General features: G+C 34.8%; 1 protein-coding gene and 1 long non-coding RNA gene across 3 annotated transcripts; one reads left to right on the top strand and one right to left on the bottom strand.

Moving 5' to 3' along the window:
* Positions 1-2,380: 2,380 nt before the first annotated feature.
* Positions 2,381-3,717, bottom strand: LOC133843206 (GRB10-interacting GYF protein 2-like). Its single transcript, XM_062276646.1, has 2 exons — positions 2,926-3,717; positions 2,381-2,874 (listed from the first exon to the last, which is right to left on the bottom strand). The coding sequence occupies exons 1-2, from the start codon at positions 3,602-3,604 to the stop codon at positions 2,381-2,383; spliced, it is 1,173 nt and encodes a 390-aa protein (XP_062132630.1). The 5' UTR covers positions 3,605-3,717.
* Positions 3,718-11,045: 7,328 nt separating this feature from the next.
* On the top strand, positions 11,046-12,215 carry LOC133845298 (uncharacterized). Of its 2 annotated transcripts, none has more exons than XR_009894726.1 (3): positions 11,046-11,293; positions 11,351-11,462; positions 12,063-12,215. It is a non-coding gene; the product is annotated as an uncharacterized LOC133845298 (long non-coding RNA). The 2 variants fall into 2 exon arrangements; XR_009894725.1 differs by having other exon boundaries at positions 11,351-11,886.
* Positions 12,216-17,539: the final 5,324 nt, after the last annotated feature.

Genomic DNA, 17,539 nt, shown 5'->3' with positions numbered 1-17,539 from the left:
CGCAACTTGAAGCAATGTGTTTGTCCGCGGCCCTTGATGCTTAATTAAAATACTTATACGACATGGTGCACGCCGCCAGATGTGATGTACATATGTATGTCAACAGCTGCTAATGCCACACCTGAATCATCATGCCGGTGTGCACGGTAAGTGAATCAAGTGTTTTCCACCCCCTCCCTATCCCCTCAAAGTATACTACTTTTGTGCGTTTGTGTGGCCGATTTCTTTCGTTCAACGTGTTTACTCGCTTTCTTAACATTTCCCATTCTCAGTCTCATTCTCAGTCTCATTCGTGTTGCATTCCAAGTTTCACATTCTTGTCCCTACTTCGCCAAAGTGCGCAATCTGCGCTAATTTGACGCCCCCTCAAAATGACACAAGCATTCACTCCAACTGCATAGTTCAAGTCGCAGTGGAAACATTATGCACACCATACCAGACATTTGACTTTTTCAACTTTCCCAAAACGTACCTTTTGCGTGAACAAATTTAAAAAAATGCATGAGTATATGCATGATTTGCTTACAACTGTTTTTATGAAAGTGATACTTGCGATTGTAAACGTGTTACTCTAAAAAGAACACTTGTAGAACTAATGAAACTCATTTTGAGCAACCAATTTTAATATATGGGTAATTGCAAAACGGAATTTGTCCCGTGCGAGACTCTTTACATTGAAAATAACATAAACTGAAACAATTTTGAAAATAAGAAAAGTTTATTTTTATAGCTCTAGATAAGTACTTTAATTAGAGCTAAGAATGGTTTTGGAATTTTTTTTCTGTTTTGTTTTCTGATGTGATAATTGCAAAAATTAACCGATTCGTACGCAAAACCAAAAAATGAACGAAATTATATATTTTATCGGAAAACAGATCAAGTTCCTAAAATCAATCTTAGCTCTAAATATAGTGCTTATCTAGAGCTTTAAGAATAACATTCACTTATTTTTAAAATTGTTTCAGTTTACGTTATTTTCACTGCAGTGAACTGTAAAAGTCTCGCACGGGACAAAATTTCGCCATGGAATTACCTATATGTATCTTGAAATTACGTTACCTTCAAATCAAGTCGCCCAAGTCGTCGATATTGTTGTTTGCATACAACAATCAAAATGGCTTAGTTCATATTTCAAAATGAAATTTTACAAGTAAGAAAGCTAAAAAAAATTATATTCACATGAAAGTTTGAATGGAAACGAACTTAAACTTATGCATATAACAAAACATTTGAGTGATTACAAATTTGCGAGAGATCCTTGCTTGATCTACGAGGGTGTTATAGAAACAGAAAAGATTATTTGAACCTATGCGAAATGAATACATTTGGTCTTTTACATTATATATAGAAAAGACTATATGTAGAATGACTTTTGGGTAAATGTTAGTCAATTCAGCATCCGGATGCAATGTTTTCTATATACATACATATTTAGAACCTAGTGTCGAGCCATATGATCTGTGGTGAAGCATGTAATTTCTTTTCATTTGATTGGTTTTGCTTAGTGCAGTTTGTGTGTATGCCTTAATTCCTCAATTAAAGAGCATGCAAAATGAAGTTGGGTAAAAAGTAAGGTATAATTATTTATTTTCAATTTTTAAAATTTTTACCAAATTAATGAAATAAAATATTCTTTCAAGGATTATTAACGCCAAGTGCGAGCTCGATCGGATCGCGATATACAATAGGTCTTGGATGACCGTATTGTGGCTTTATGAGGATCATTCGAAAGAACATGAATAAAAGGATGATCTCTTGTATCGATATCAGATATGCGTGCAGTGCTGGGCGGATTCACTGCCAGGGATTCGTCGCAATTGCCATTATTACGATTAGAAATAGCCCTGGAATCCATTTTACATGGCTTAATAAGCTGCATAGAACCTGGACAGGGACGTATAGGTAGATGCTCTTCGTAGCAGACTTCTCGGCACACATCTATTGAATTATTGCTGTCTATGGGCGGCATGCTTCGGTGTTGAAAGCATTTAACGGGACAAGATGGAACACACGGCTTGTATGGCTGCTCTTCAGCTGCCATTTTTGTAATTTTAATGCAGTTGGCGAATATCTGATTCCGATCCGATTCTTGTTTCTGGCGACATTCCTCGTTGTGCTCGTATTGTCTATAGGCCAAGTCCGCTTTCGAGTGGTATCCAGGCCAACAATAGTCCCGGAGAGTTTACTCCTTTGTACCATTCGACCTTCCGGCTCTACGTCCAACTGGTTTTTGCGTCTGTAAACTTCCACAGCCTTTGCAATTGGATAAATAGGTCTTCCAGCTTCTCGAGCCTTTTTCGCTGACTTCAAGGCATCATTGGTGAAGTTTAGATCCTCTTGCAGATAAGGATTCGCTTGGCACTCGGCCATACGCATTTTTTCATCCCCGTTGCTTTTCCAGAAACTCGTCTCGTTGACCGAACAATATGCTACGTAACTGAGACGTAGCTTTATCTTTGCGACTTTGCTGTATATTAGCAAATCGTTTGTTCGTCTCGTGATTTTTCAACCGTCCTGCAATTTGATATCGTTGAATCTCAGCTTCTTTCTGCCTCTTCTCCCTGGCTTGCCGTTGTTCGATTATCTGGTAAGCACGTCGCTGCTTAGACAATTCCTCTCTCTGACATTGACGCCGTGCTTCGTCCATCTCGACCTCAACATCATAACGGTCCACAAGCTCTTCCTGCAGCTTTCGATTTTGTTGCTTGTTGGCCTCTTGCTGCCTGCAGACTTCCACAGCTTGTTTCTCTCGATTCTGAATGATTTTATTACGCATAGCGTTGACTGCAACATTGTAGCGTGTGTCCAAGTGTCGACGCCTTGCATTATCCACACATATTACTCTATCATCTATCTTATTACATATTTTCTCAACTAAATGGATAAAATGTTATTCAGATTCAGTTCATATTTTAATATACATACACTTTGCTACAGCTGCCTTCTCTCTTAATGATTCTCGATAAGCATTTCGACAAAATTCGCGCTTTTTCTCAGCAAGTTTTTTCGCAGCCTTCAGTTCCTGCTCGTGGAGACATTTGTATTGCTCGCGTTCAACAATGCCTTCGTAGATCTCCTGCTCCTTCTCATCTGCTTTTTGCTGACGCCTTTCTTCGATGTCTTTGAGAAAAAGAGTACGAACCACGATGGCTTTCGCCTGTTCCTTGGCTTTCAACTCTTCCTCAGTCAGACTACTTGCTGGCACAAGTGTTTCTGGACACTCAATCTCATCTCGGCGCTGCTGGTCTTCAGCATTCTGAAGTATCTCGCGATTGACAGCTTCATTATATTTGCGTTGGTAAATCATTTCGCTTTCCATCAGCGCATGATGAAGAGCCTGTTGTCCTGGCTTAAGTTCCTCCAATATGCGATTTGCCCGTATTATTCGCTCTTTGCGTGTTCGTTCGTCCTCCAATCGAACTTGCTTTTCCCTGATTTCCGCTTCTCTTAGTTCCTGATCTAGCTTTGCTTGTTTCTCCTCATCCAGTGAGTGAGCACCGATATTTGTGAAGTGTTTAGAAAGTGCATCGTGTCCTTGCTTGAGGTATTCCAAATATCTCTCATCCTCTTCAGTTGTGGCCAGTTTGTCCCGCTTTGCACCCATTGTAGATCTATATACAATATCATTAAAGCGCTTAGCACTCAGTATCACAGGCAAAACTCTGCGATTCTTGAGAAACTGGACGTGTCCAGCTGGTGCAATACAAGATTTATCGAGGATCAACAAATATAGAAATATAGTGAAGTCTTTATTTGTAATGCCCTAATGTGTGAGGTTATGAGATTTCTTGAGTTCAAGAATCTCGTTATTAGCTTTGAAATAGCTAGAGTATGAATTCAGATATTAGAATAGAATATTTTATTTAAGTTATTTAATAATGAGGGGAAAGGTGACTTCGATTGCTAGATATTTGACAGGTAAATTCACAAAAGGTGCCTCTCATATTATTGCTTTAAAGAAGAGTATACAGAGAATTGGTCTTACTAGTACATCTTTATTTATACTCGACACCCACAGAGTGCCCCCAGGAAATGTTTATAATAGACAGATGAAGTCGTCTTCGACCTTGTATATAAATCTAGATCTGAGAGACTGTAAAAGATATAGATATAATGGTATATTTCAGAAATATGACAATGTCAAATATTGACAATAAGAATTTGTTTAAGATTTAGGAATTACTGTTTTTAAAAACACTTTTCGGACACAATCCGAATAGTAGTAGTGCCTTCTGACTTCTACTTGACTTACTAGTTAATAAACATAAAAATTAATCAGAATAACGATTTTCTATAAACCCGAACTTAAAGGATCTATTTATTCGCTTAACCCTTCAAAATGGAAATTGGATTTTTGAATCGAGTTCATGTATGCTTTTGATTTAGCTTCATGTTTGTTATTAATTATTTTTTACCACAATACATGAAAGCCGCAAATTGAAAACGTTTTATAACCACCAAGCAATAACTTTCCTCCTCTTATGTAAATTTGCGCGAGTCTATCTAGACGAGGATTCTGGGTTGGGTAAGATTTTGCCCTTCAGCAAACAATTGGCTGAGTATTTTTTGCTGCTTCTGACGTTTATTATATTGCATTATAATACAGATATTTGTATTTATGCTCCTTGTGGCGGCATTTTTTAACTCTTAAATGGGGATTTAAATACAAAATATATACACATACACATATAGTTGTATATCTGTTTGAGTGTGCGTGTGTGTGAGTTGGTATTGGTGGGTGAATCTGAGAGTTTGCGAGAAAATCCTTTGGTGTGTGCTAATTTGAAATGCGGTCATATGTCGCTTGGCACTCTTTGTGGCTTGTGTGCCATTGACATCCTCTGCTTGTATGCGCCTCAGTAAATGTGTGCGTGAGTCCTTGTGTGTGCATGTGTTTGTGTGTGTGACAGGATTTTTCGGATTTATTTTAATGCGTTTATATTTGCTTCAATATGCCATGGTGTTGACAATACATGAAAATTATTCTGAATGTATCTGTGTGTATGAGAGAGTGTCTGTGTGTGTGTGGGTGTGTGTGTGTGCAAGTGTCTCTGACTCTCGCAATATATTTATGAATTATTTATCGATATGCAGCATCAACAACAAATAGCGACAGACAACAAAGTTTTCCAATGACTTTGGTAGCCTTTTAAACTTCGATGTTTCTCTCTTACAAATATTAAAACGAACGAATGATTTTTTATTTAATATTGTATTGATTGATAAACTATTAAATCTGACTTGTAATTGAATGTTACTTAATAGTAACCAGTTGGAATTTGTTTAGAACCCAGGAACGTAAGGCAAAATGTAAATTAGTTTTTAAATATTTATGAAATATTTATCCTCATATCTGCTATAATTTATGTTCAGTTAAGTTTCCAAATGATATAAGAATCTAATAAAACATAAAAGAACAAGTTCGGGCTTAAATATAAATTGAGCAATTCTAATTTTAATCTGATAATTAGTATATCTTAATTTCAAAACAAAGAAGTTTATATATTTACTTGCTAAAACCACAATTATTAGGAATATCCTGAAAATATTGCGTGAATATAATAACATACTAAGTAAGAGACATTTTGAGTAGCTTTATATAGTGCAGCATTAGGTATACGCCCCATATACTTGAAAAACACCAAATCAGTTTTATTTAACTTGACCCTTCTTTAACAAATGAAAGTTGCCACATCAAAATGTATCTGACCATAACTTTCACTAATTTGACCACAAATTATCAGATCTTCATCTATGATAGTTGAACGGATTGATAGACAAATATAAGCTCTGTTTATTATTACTTGATCGACTACATAACGCAGCACATGCAACTCGATATTTTATGCTCAGATTGTAATCAACAACAGTCTGTGCTTAACAGGCGGCATATACAAAAGACAGCAGGAGACATTAAGCATCGGGTCTGGTTTGAATGTGCCGGTTATATGCGAGCGGAAACGGAAAACAGATTTGTGACTGAGGGTAGTAAATTGTCAAAGGGGTGAAAGTATTATCGCAAGCAACCGCAGCAATCATTAACGTAAATGGCATAACAAGGCGGATAAACGCGTTGAAAAAATAAGAAAAGAAAGCGAAAAATAAAAAGGAATGCGAAATATTGCGTAGCCGCCCCATTGGCCAGAAATAATTTCGGTCATGCTAGGCCACGTCATGCAGTAAAAATAACTTTCAAGCTGAGCTCGACGAAACCGTAAAAATATTTTAAAAGCTGGTTGCAATGCCCAAATTTTCACAAAGCTATAGAAAGAAGTGGATCTGAGCTGCTTTGCAATTTTATTGTCTTTAAATGCATGAAACTCTTTTAAACTAAATTGTAAAAAAAAAATCAGACTACGATTATGTGAAATCACTTTTCAGGAAAACTCAATTATGCTCAATGAAATTATGTTAAACAATTTATGGAAATATTTTAATATATAACTCAACAATAAGTTTTTGTTATATAGTATATGAAACACGAGCTTACATGAAATGTATAAATAAATTTTGCTACGAGTTCACCATCAAATATGGAGATTTCATTAATATTATCATTTATAAATACAATTTTTTTATTAATATGTGTCAAGACTTAAAGATCACAAAAACAGGGTATTTCGCCGGCGGTTTCTCTCGTAGAACGTTATTTCTTTTCGTTTGAAATCGATTTCATAAATACGTTCTAAAAATAAAAGCGTTAAATTTAATCCGCTTTATGACTGTCAAAAAAGAACTCGAGTAATAATATTGAAATGCTTAACTAAAACGTACAGCATAAATGTAATAGCATAAACAAACAAACAACAAACATAGAGGCCAAAGTAAACAATTTTTAAAAACGAAAAGAGATACAGCAATTTTGGCTGTAGTAGACCTTTTATTTCTAAATCTTTTATTGTTCGCTATTGAAACGAAAAAGCGTCGCAAAAAAGTAAAGCATATTTAACTTGAAATGTTTGGAATGTTTATTTTAAAAAATTAAAATCAATTTCAACAGGGTTGCCCGATAAAATAAAGTTATGCAGGATAATTCCCAACATTATTCATGATTGAAAAAATGCAGTGTATATTTCTATAGTTGTATATGTTGGAAATTGGCTGATTATGGACTTGAAACGATATATCAACAATTTCATATTTAATCAAGTTCTCTGCTGAGTTCTGAGGTCCGTCCGTATAGAGAGCAAAAACCGTATAACTAAAAGCGGCTAAGAAATCTCAGTTCTCGATGCTGGTGCAAAGTATATAATCTTTATGCGAAGATGTTTTCTTCTGCAGTTTGCACACATTTCTTTTTTGACAAAATTGTAAGACCCTTTAAGATTTTTTTAAGTAAACGGTCTAATAAATTCAGATTAAAATTGATATCTCTACAGCTCATTGTTTGAAAAAATCTTGAGGAAATTTGTGATGATTTTTGCTTTCATTCTTTACGCTGAGCTGCAATATTGGCAAAAGTCTCAAAAGTGTTTATGGCTGAAGGCAAGCGTGAAAGTTGGCCAAATGCGAAAGCGTAAAACGTTGCAAGCTTAATAGGATTTAATTCTTTGCTCTTTATTTAATTTTTGCGCTCTATGCGACCAGCCATAATGCAGCAGAGATAGCAAATACAGTACGTCCATTTCCACCAACAAGGTAAACAACATCCGAAAGCGCCACAAACTCTTTAAACAAACCAACCAACAAGGATTAAGGACGTATGCTCAAAAAAAAAGAAATGTGTGTCCATAAAGATACTGCGCACTAAAATATGCACAATCTCAATAAAGATTGTTTGCACACTTGTTATGGGGCTTTGAAAAGTTGGGATAACAAAAACATGAGTGAATGCAGACGAAGACGAAAAATAAAGGAAAATCAATGTTGTTTATCATGTCAATACAAATGTAGTCGAATGAGAATATGTGTGCACTTTCTCCTCCTCTGAGAGGAGATGTTGGCGCCAATGTCTCCTTGAATTTGCGCTGGTCGGCAATAACAAATTTTCAAATCCGCAAAAAGTCGAGTACAAATAATACAATCGATTATTTAGACAGCTTAAAAAGCACTTATGGCTCAGGCAGTAAACAAAATACAAGTGCGTCTCATACACTTGATCTCTGTTGTTGGGATGAATTTGTTTTGTTGTTAAGGAACTCATAAGTGCTCACTTGTATTTTATCAAGCTAATAGTATAGATTAGGCTTATTCTCGGGTTCGTTGTACTTTTTATTCCTCTCACAGTTACATTCGTTTACAATTAATGGGCACATATGTTGCACTTTGGTTCTAGCATATGTACTATACACAAATATTTGTTTTTCCGACCGGAAACTTGCATCAATTTTGTAAGGGAAAATAAATTCGTAATTTTTTTTAAATCGATACATCATGTCCAGCCTCGGTTATTAAATGTTAAGCTTGCAACCAGCTACTACAAATCGGAAGCACTCTAATAAAAAACATTCACACTAAAAGCTCGCATAACAATATTCGACTTTTAGTTACCCTGCAACAAATATAAATATTATACCATACACTTTGGTCATCCATATGTATGTACTCCCTTCACTCTATCTGTAATGGGTATTATGAACATATGGGAAACAAATATAGAAATGGCATTTAACTGAAGGCAACACTGATTAATGGGTTGTGGAGATTGGATGTTGGTCATGTAATTCTAGCGGCGTTAAGTATTTTTTATCAGAGAAATTTCTCAAATAACAAGCGGGAGTGAACAGAATATTCATTTTGTAGAGTATCCATTTATTTGAGTACTCACACGAATCTCTTTGACACTACTTTCGACATGGCACTAGCCAGTGATGCTCAGGGGAATTTGGCGCTACGGCGACTTATGCACAAGACTGAAATAAATTATTCGAGTAGCTCGTCAGAAGTTCAGTGAGTCCGTTTTGGGCCGGAAATGAAGCGCTGCAGAAATTATGATAAGTACTTAAAGATAATAGGCCATGTAGCAATCAATGCGAGTCCCAAATCCCAATTGTAAAGAGCAACCGAAAGTTCGCATTGAGCTTTTGTGCGTTGTCCTTTTTCGGTTTTTCGGTACTTTGGTTCTTTGCCAAGTGCATGGTCAACGTCTGACTCTATCCATCTCTCTTTTTCTATATAGTATCTACATATTTCTGTTTCGCTCAGTTGGCCGCTCGAGCAACCTACAAATTCACTTAGATGCTTGTCGACAAGTACGTCTGCCAAGTTTTTGTTGCATTCGGAATAGAAAAATTAAAATCATCAGAACAGCAAAGAATAATACAAGCAATGTGCCAAATATCCTAGAAAATCTCTGTTTTTTCTATCGGAGAAGAAGAAAAAATACATAAATGCAAGTGACGGCATTTGTTGCATGCCAAAAAAGATTTGGACTCTGAAAATAACAAACAGCAGGAAAATCGCCTTCAAAATGTGCCTGAACCACATTTTTGTAGAATAACATAAATTATGGATCTACAAATTTGTTGTGTCTGCCCACATAAAGTCGTTAAGAAAAACAAATGCATATTAGATGAGATTTTGCGTTATAAACTCGATTTAAATTATTCATGTACAATTTAAATAAAACTATATAAACGTATACGAATAAAAATAAAAATGTCAACAAACGATTAAGTAAAGTAAATATTTAAATGCTTAGATCAGTACAGAAATATTTAATGGTCAATAATTTGTGGTCTAAATTTAATTAATTAGAAAACTCAATCAGTGATTTACGTTTCTCTTCAACTTTAAAACACGCTGCAATCATTTAAGAAGTGTTAGAGACATTCCCTTATATGCTATGAGTATTAAATGTTCAAGAGGAGAATAATAGACAATTGGCGACGTGATTTTCAAGTTAACTTTACACTTGACTATGCTGATTGCTGACAACTTAAACTTTTTTCTATGATAGCTTCAACAATTTTGAAAGCCTAGTTTTTAATGTTCTCAACTAATGAATACTCCCTAAAAACATTTCGTAAATTGCCCAGAATGAGCCCTTGCTAACAAAGTAATTAACGTAAAGGAGACAAATTAATACAAATGCAGCCTGAATAAGAAGAGGTGAATAAATTTCGAGTCAAATTAAATCAACTGACAGAAGGTGCAGAACTGTGGAAAAGCGCAAAGAGTTGGATAATTCTAACTTAAGGATGAGAAAAGAGAATGGAAATAAAGATGATGGCAGGGAAAAAAATGAATAAGAATTTATTTCAAAAATGCAGGATGATGGCGTGAGGACTGCGATAAACTAAAGTAGATTTCAGGCCGAATTATAAACAGCTGTGAGAGCGTAACGCGCAAGAAATGTCAAATGTCAGACAACTGGCTGTCCATTTACCACTTGAGGGGGGCACAAGGGTGCCCTCTACAGGATGGACAGGTGGGCGGAATGCGGAATACGGAATGCGAACAAAGGCTGCCTTGTCGTCCCTACTCAGTTTTGTCAAATGAATAAAAAGGTGTCTGTGACTGCCAGAGACACACAAACACACAGAGACACGACCAGAACATTGCCAGAGGCTATAGGCTGAGACCTGAGACCAGAGTTGGAGGAGCATCATAATGCAAAATGAACAAATTTACACCGACTGCAGAAAATTTGTTCTTTAAAAAGAAGAAATGTCAAAAGAACTGAAGATTCCAATTGCCCTTCCCGTCTGTGCGGAAATGAAGTTTCTCTGCGAACTCTTATTAATTGAAATTGAAATGCCTGGAAGGTCTTCGATGCACTCACTCGGTGCCTCAAAGAGACTATTTGCCCAAGTTCAGGTAATGCAGCTCGAATTTGGTTTGTTTTTTTGAAACTACATTTTCAGGTTAAAATAATTTGAGCATTTAAAATGAATTTACTTTAGTAACCTGAAACCATCTAAATGAACTTGTAATTTAAATTACATTTGGTTTTAAATAATTCACGTTTATTCCTTAAGAATAATTTGTATAATCATATTGTTAATAAGAGTATCTACATATGGGGAATTTAAACTTACATCAATAGTGGTTGGTCATAGTTTCCATAATTATCAGTTATAGTTTACATTCCGACTAAAGTTTTAGTTACTTGTTTATTTTCAACCTACGCTTCACTAACAATCATATGGATATGTTTTTTTCTACATTGAATTGAAGATTTAAAAAAGTTTCCTAGTGAATACTGAAAATAAACCTTTTATTGCAAACGATGTACACAAGAGATATGGCCAATAAAATAACATACAATCAAATTTATTAAATCAAAAAGGTTTGCCAAAAAAAGAAAAAGCGCTTCGTTAGATCCTTTTGTGGCGGGCATAATTTAATATTTGTAAGCTTGAAATCCAAAATACTTGAGTGAATGCTTTTTTGTGATTTCATATTACAGACAAAACCAAATAACTAACCACTAGGAATAACAAAGTCAATGAACGCACACACTCGCAGCAACCCAGACAAATTTAATGAGAGACTCCGTTGGAGGGAGAAATATGTATTCTGTGAGTGTGCACAAATTATTGTCCCGGGAACATACTATATATGTTATATGTATGTGGACCTATGCTATAAATGAGTCTGACTCTGACTCTGAATCTGAATGGATGAAGGGTGTTGATTTACATTTTTGATTTATTTTATTTATTTAAGCTGATGACATCGACTCATCTTTCACACACACGCAGTGTGCTGGATTACTTATCACAAGTTATACGCATTTATTTGTGTTTTTTATTTATTTTTGCAATCTTTATTTTGTTTTTATACCCAAACACTTGACTCACTGGAACGGCATAATGTATTGAAGTGAATCGAAATTTTTGTCAGGCTCAAAAAATATATTTTATATAAATACTTTATCAACAACACAAACCAGATGATATCCATACATACATATGTATGTATGTATGCAGTCATGCCACTCTGGTAATATGATTTCTTGTTATCGCGGTTTTTTTGGGATGCTCTAAAAATGGAAACGAATATATTCCCGCTGAGTTTTTCACTTGCTCTGTTTTGTCTCTTTGCAATTGTTGTGAATTTATTGCGGCTGTATTTGTCCTTGTGCACGCTTTGTCTTAAATATTATGAGTTTTTTTTAGGTATTTTTTACAGTACTGGGATAAGATTTAGAGTGTCCGACACTGGAAACAATTTCCTCAGAATACAAAATATACAGAGGATACAAAGCAGAGGATAGCCTATATTTAACATGAGTGTAGATATCTTTTATAATGCCGAAAAATAATTATTTCAATGCGGAATTTACTTTTAACTTTATGCAAAACAAAATAAATATGAAATTGTAGTTGACCATTTCTATATATTAACTAAACCCTATTTGAAGGCGTACATGATTCAACCTTCCTGGAATATCCAAAGTAAAAAACTACAACAAGATTCTTAAAGAAACACAATGTCTACAGCATGAACTAAGATGTTTATTATATTTACCATTTGTTTAATTCTTCAAAGACTGATTTCCCTTAAGCTACTCTTGAAATAATCGTTTCTGGGTTTTAATTTGAACAAATAGAATCATCTATACAAAAACCTATCATATATTTAAGTCCCACAAATGAGACAGATCATTAATTATATACATTTGTGTACTACAAGAGAGTATAAGAGTAGGAGAAAAAGCTTCTACAGATGCCTCTCAAACTGTTTGGCTTTTACGGAAAACATAATACAAACACATGCAAGCCTAATTTATTGTTGTCTTAGGGCCATACAAAACGAGTTTTGTGCTTGTTTTAGTTTTAAGTTTTGCATGCTTAAAAGACTCTCCATAGATACGAGTATTAGTCCTAATAGTGTGTGCATGTTAAGCTCAAGCACACAGAACACGAATAGTAGCAGACAAATCTGAAATTATGATTCTGACGTAATTAGACAAGAATAAATTCCAAAACTTGGAGAGGAATTGGCAGAATACTAGAAGATGAACTAAAGGAGCACACATGTTGAGGTACAAGCTATTTATGTAGTACTCTTTGCAAAGTTATTTTTGCTGCTGCTGCTGTTCTAATGATCACACAAATACAAGAAAAACACAAATAGGCTTTCATGAGGCTGAGACGAAAAGCAAACATTTGTCGAATATAACAAATAATTTAATTGGCATGTCATTGTTATTTATTACTGGTGAACTTGTATAACCAACTCCAATTAGCCATTGCTATTGAAATTATTGAGGACTTTACGAGTATTTTCCATTGTGCTTGTGACCATAATTAACTGTTATTGCAGTCAAATATTGCTTTGCCCTTCACATGTTAATTGTTTGGAAATAAAGGCAAAAAAAACCGGAACATAAGAACATTCACAAGTGAATTTAAGTAGCTTATCAATAAGCCCACCCCATCAAGTTAGACGATAACGATAACTTAATGACAACAAAATGTAAAAGCGGGCGAAATTTTAAAGTTAGAGAGTATTTTGGTAAATATAATAATGGACAAACTAGGCAAAACTTTAAGCATTTGAAAAACTTTTAAAGTGAAAATAGAAAGTATATTACAAGCTTCAGTTGGTTGTTTGTATTTAATACTTTATTCTAAATAATGAAAGTTATAGCTTCACAGCAGAACACACTTGACATATAGATATATAATATATAAACGTATTTATCATAGCATTATATAGGCTTTCACTCCATGGGGACATTCTGAGTCGTACTCGTAAACCATATCAGTTTCAGCTTCAAACCGAAAACAGACAATTCCCAATAGAGAATGTCCAGCATCATGAGTTTCTGCAAGAGATGGCCATCAGACCAGTTGCTAAATGTTTGTTATGTGTGGAAGTAACAGCAAGTGTTCGCATGGAATACATCCTTAGTTCTACTACACACTACCCCAGAGTACATATTATATTTACTTAATTATAGATGCGACACGCAGCCCAATTGTTCGGTCATCCTGATTCAGAAGAGGCGTGACAAGGAAGATGTGAGTTTCTCTCAACTTCAGTTGGGAGCATATTTATGTGCTGGATAGATGGAACTAAATTGCCCCTGAACCAGATGTTTAAGTTGGTTGGGCCCTATTATATGCCTCTCATTGCAGCTATAAAGTAACTACAATTAGATCTAAAAAAAAACAAGACGAGCACGCGACACACGCAATAATACACGTAAATAATGCTCAAGAGATACAAACTCTCCTAATTGGCAAATATTGTACACATCCTTGAAGATACATTGAAAACACGCATCAAGTTGTAATTTTCTTTATATAATATATTTAATTGGAGTAATAGGTTATTTTTTAAATGTATGTTTGCAAGAAAGTTAAATATAGCTCAATCTCTTGGGTACCGAGTAAAGGGCTGACGTCTTATATATCTTAATATACAATATATAAGTATAACAATTCTCCAATAAAATTGCCAATAATAACTTTTTAATTTGCAAATGTATTCACGAAACTATTATAAGAATATCACTCTTACAATTGTAGATATTTTTATTAATAAAAAATTCATAAATTTGTTCTTATCAAATATTTATTTATCACCTTAAAATGCTAAGAGAATTCAAGCATATGTATAACAAAAAGGACCAAGTTAGCATCTTGTAGGTTGTTGAATACTTATAAACGTTAAAATTCCAATGTACGAGTATGTTCTTGTTTGTAAGAAACTTGTCTTACAATAGCATGCCAGTGCACTTACCATTCACATCGCTCGTTTACTCGGGTGCTTTGTGTGTGTACCGCAGGTTTACCTATACGCGAACACTTTAAAATGTTTAGCCAAAATTTCCGGTTACTTCCGCATCCGACAGAAGCACAATACCGTCACAGCAACCCGGTGCGTTGTTCACAAAATTTCAAAGTCTAAACTTTAGTTGTTGGCCGCCAAAAGCACTAGCGAAATATACTGTCACAATTGCAAGTGAATGGTTAACTTCACAGCTGCCTCTGATTCTGTCTAAAATGCTGACCAAAAACTTTGGCGGGGAACGAACGTGTTATGCAGCTGCCGGTCGAGTTACGAATACACTTAACTTATAAAGCCAACTTTGTCAGACTTAATAAGTACAACACTCTTCTACAAATAATTTATATTTAGAACTTCCTTCCTAGAATTTCTCGCGTAAGACGACAATCGTAATAGTTCTATAATTAATTGTATTTTTATCGGAGTGTTAATTAATTTTCTTCTTTTATATATTTTTCAAGTGGATTCGCCCAGAGCTCCAACAGATTCGGCAGATTGGAAATTACAATTCGAACTTCGAAATTGTTGTGCAATTTTGTTTCCGATGTTGCAACCGCACCGTCTAAGGAATCACCGCAAACTGATTCCCTGTGCCCAAGTCCCTGGACCAGACAGTGGAATTGCCCAAGTGCAGCATCCCTAAGTCGCAAAACATCGCACAATTTTATGAATGGTGCGATGTTTGTTACTACTGCCGGAACATTTTGGCATTGGAACCCGATTGGCGCATGCGTCTTGTGCATATGCAAGACTTATAACAGTTCCGCGGGTCAAAAGCGAGAGAGAGAGCAGCGACTACACGTGGTGCCCCCAACAAGTGTGATAAGCATTAAAACAAGCGCTGATAACACCAGCACTCAAATTTCGCTTCTTGTCTAAGGTCAAGGACTCAATGTAAAGAGACATTGTATTAGCAAAATAAATTACGCTGTGTAAATTACGTACTTAGTAAAATTGTTTGAAAATCACAATATATTTTTATTACACTTTTAAACATGGAAATTTACTCTATACCACAGGGATACTGAACTTGAAGACCACATTGCTTGCATATTCATATTAAATCATTTTTGCAAGTTTATTTAGAAACTCAAACCGTTAAGTTATTGACAGTAATAGACAACTTGCAAAGTAAATAAATGAATGTTGTATTCATTTTAATGATTGCTACTTCTGTAGATTTTAATAACAGCCAATAAGTAATATAAGTTAAATAATAAGTAAGGCCTTTTTCTGGTTGACTTTAATATACCAGTTTAAATAATACGTCGTAATGTGAAGTTCTGTTTGCAACCTCGTTTAAGTTGATATTTTAGTGGTCTCTCGTCCTCCACTATCCGTAATTAAGCTTTCTGATGCTTCGAGGAGAAACGAGGAAAATATCAACCTCATCTTTTAATTTAAATAGCAACTGTAGCGAATCTTGGACAAAAAGGACTCGTAAATGCAAATGATGTATTTAGTTTTGCTCTGTTAGGGTCGATAGACTGTCCGAGAGACAAACAAATCACTATTGCATTAACTTTTTAAAATTGTTCAAAAATGGTAGATATTTAGTGTCTACACAATGGGAAAAAAAGATTTTATCATTTTATAAGTATATCTCAAGCTGAATTTTGAAAAATGAATTAAAACTTTAAAAAATTTGGTACAGAAAAAAGTTTTACAAACGTGTAATGAAAAGTGTATATTTTCAGCCTAAAAGTATGCAATATTGAAAACTCAAAAATGGATTCAACAAATTCCAGCTGTAGTTAGTTGGGCTTTGAAAGGCCTGACTAGCAATTTGGGTAGGGGTAAAGTTTGACTATTGCTATTTCGCCGTCAACCGTAGAGGTTGACGGTCTTGTTCGCAAAGTCCATTACGAGTGCAGCTATAACATACAACATAAAAAGAACAAAAGATAAAAGTAAAAATCCCGCAGAATTTTACTATTTTCATTCGTGTTTTTAGCGTCAAATGATTACAGTGCATCTGATTTTATTCCTTATTGTCTAATTCTCCCGGAAGTTTGTATTTGCAGATTTTCTGCTTAATTCGTGCCACCTCAACGGTGTTAGTGATTTTCTATTATTGTTATTATTAAAAAGAGTCCAAACAGAAAAGGATGACAGAATAGGGAAGCATATTAATAAAGTTAATTGAATGCGGGTGTTCCTTATTCGTATTCGAGTAATGTAAAATACTTTTGCGATCAAAAATATAAAAGAAACACGTTAATATATCGCTAATACACTCTTCAATTTTATAAGAAAATAGTATCTTAGCAATGTCAACAGGACACCCTATAAAGAATTAATAATTTGACCAGCGCACAAAAATATCATCATCATCTAGGGAGACGATATAGACATGAACCGCCCTCATTTATTCAAAATAGCGAATAGCAGTTTTTAAACCTAGATATGGGTATAGTCAATAGAATATAGACATTATAAATGAATGCTGAAGTTTGTTTTGATAAAATTGCTTATAAAAATATTGGTAATATATTGTATAAATGTGAATCTAACAATCTTTAGCTTACTTCAAAATGTTAATCAAATTAAACTCTGAGCATTATATGTAAATGGGTTTAATATCATAACACGACTGCCTCAACAACTTTAATATTGAGCAAAACGCCAAAATCACACAATCTTAGTCCTTTGCGGCAGGACCTGACCAAGCAATTCACTTTACTTATCGTACAGTGACTGCTTTGCTTTAACAGCAGAATTTTCGTGGAGTATTATAATTCGCCATATCAACTGCCAATAGGCATTGAATTTTCTGCACGAGAAAGCCAATTAACTGATGAACCACAACTGTCAGGAAATCATCAAACCGAAACTGAAGACGGCGACACTGACA

Source organism: Drosophila sulfurigaster, chromosome 3, assembly GCF_023558435.1.
Source record: "Drosophila sulfurigaster albostrigata strain 15112-1811.04 chromosome 3, ASM2355843v2, whole genome shotgun sequence".
Taxonomy (NCBI): domain Eukaryota; kingdom Metazoa; phylum Arthropoda; class Insecta; order Diptera; family Drosophilidae; genus Drosophila; species Drosophila sulfurigaster.
The sequence above is the reverse complement of the archived record's forward strand: the minus strand, read 5'-3'. Positions and strand labels throughout refer to the sequence as shown.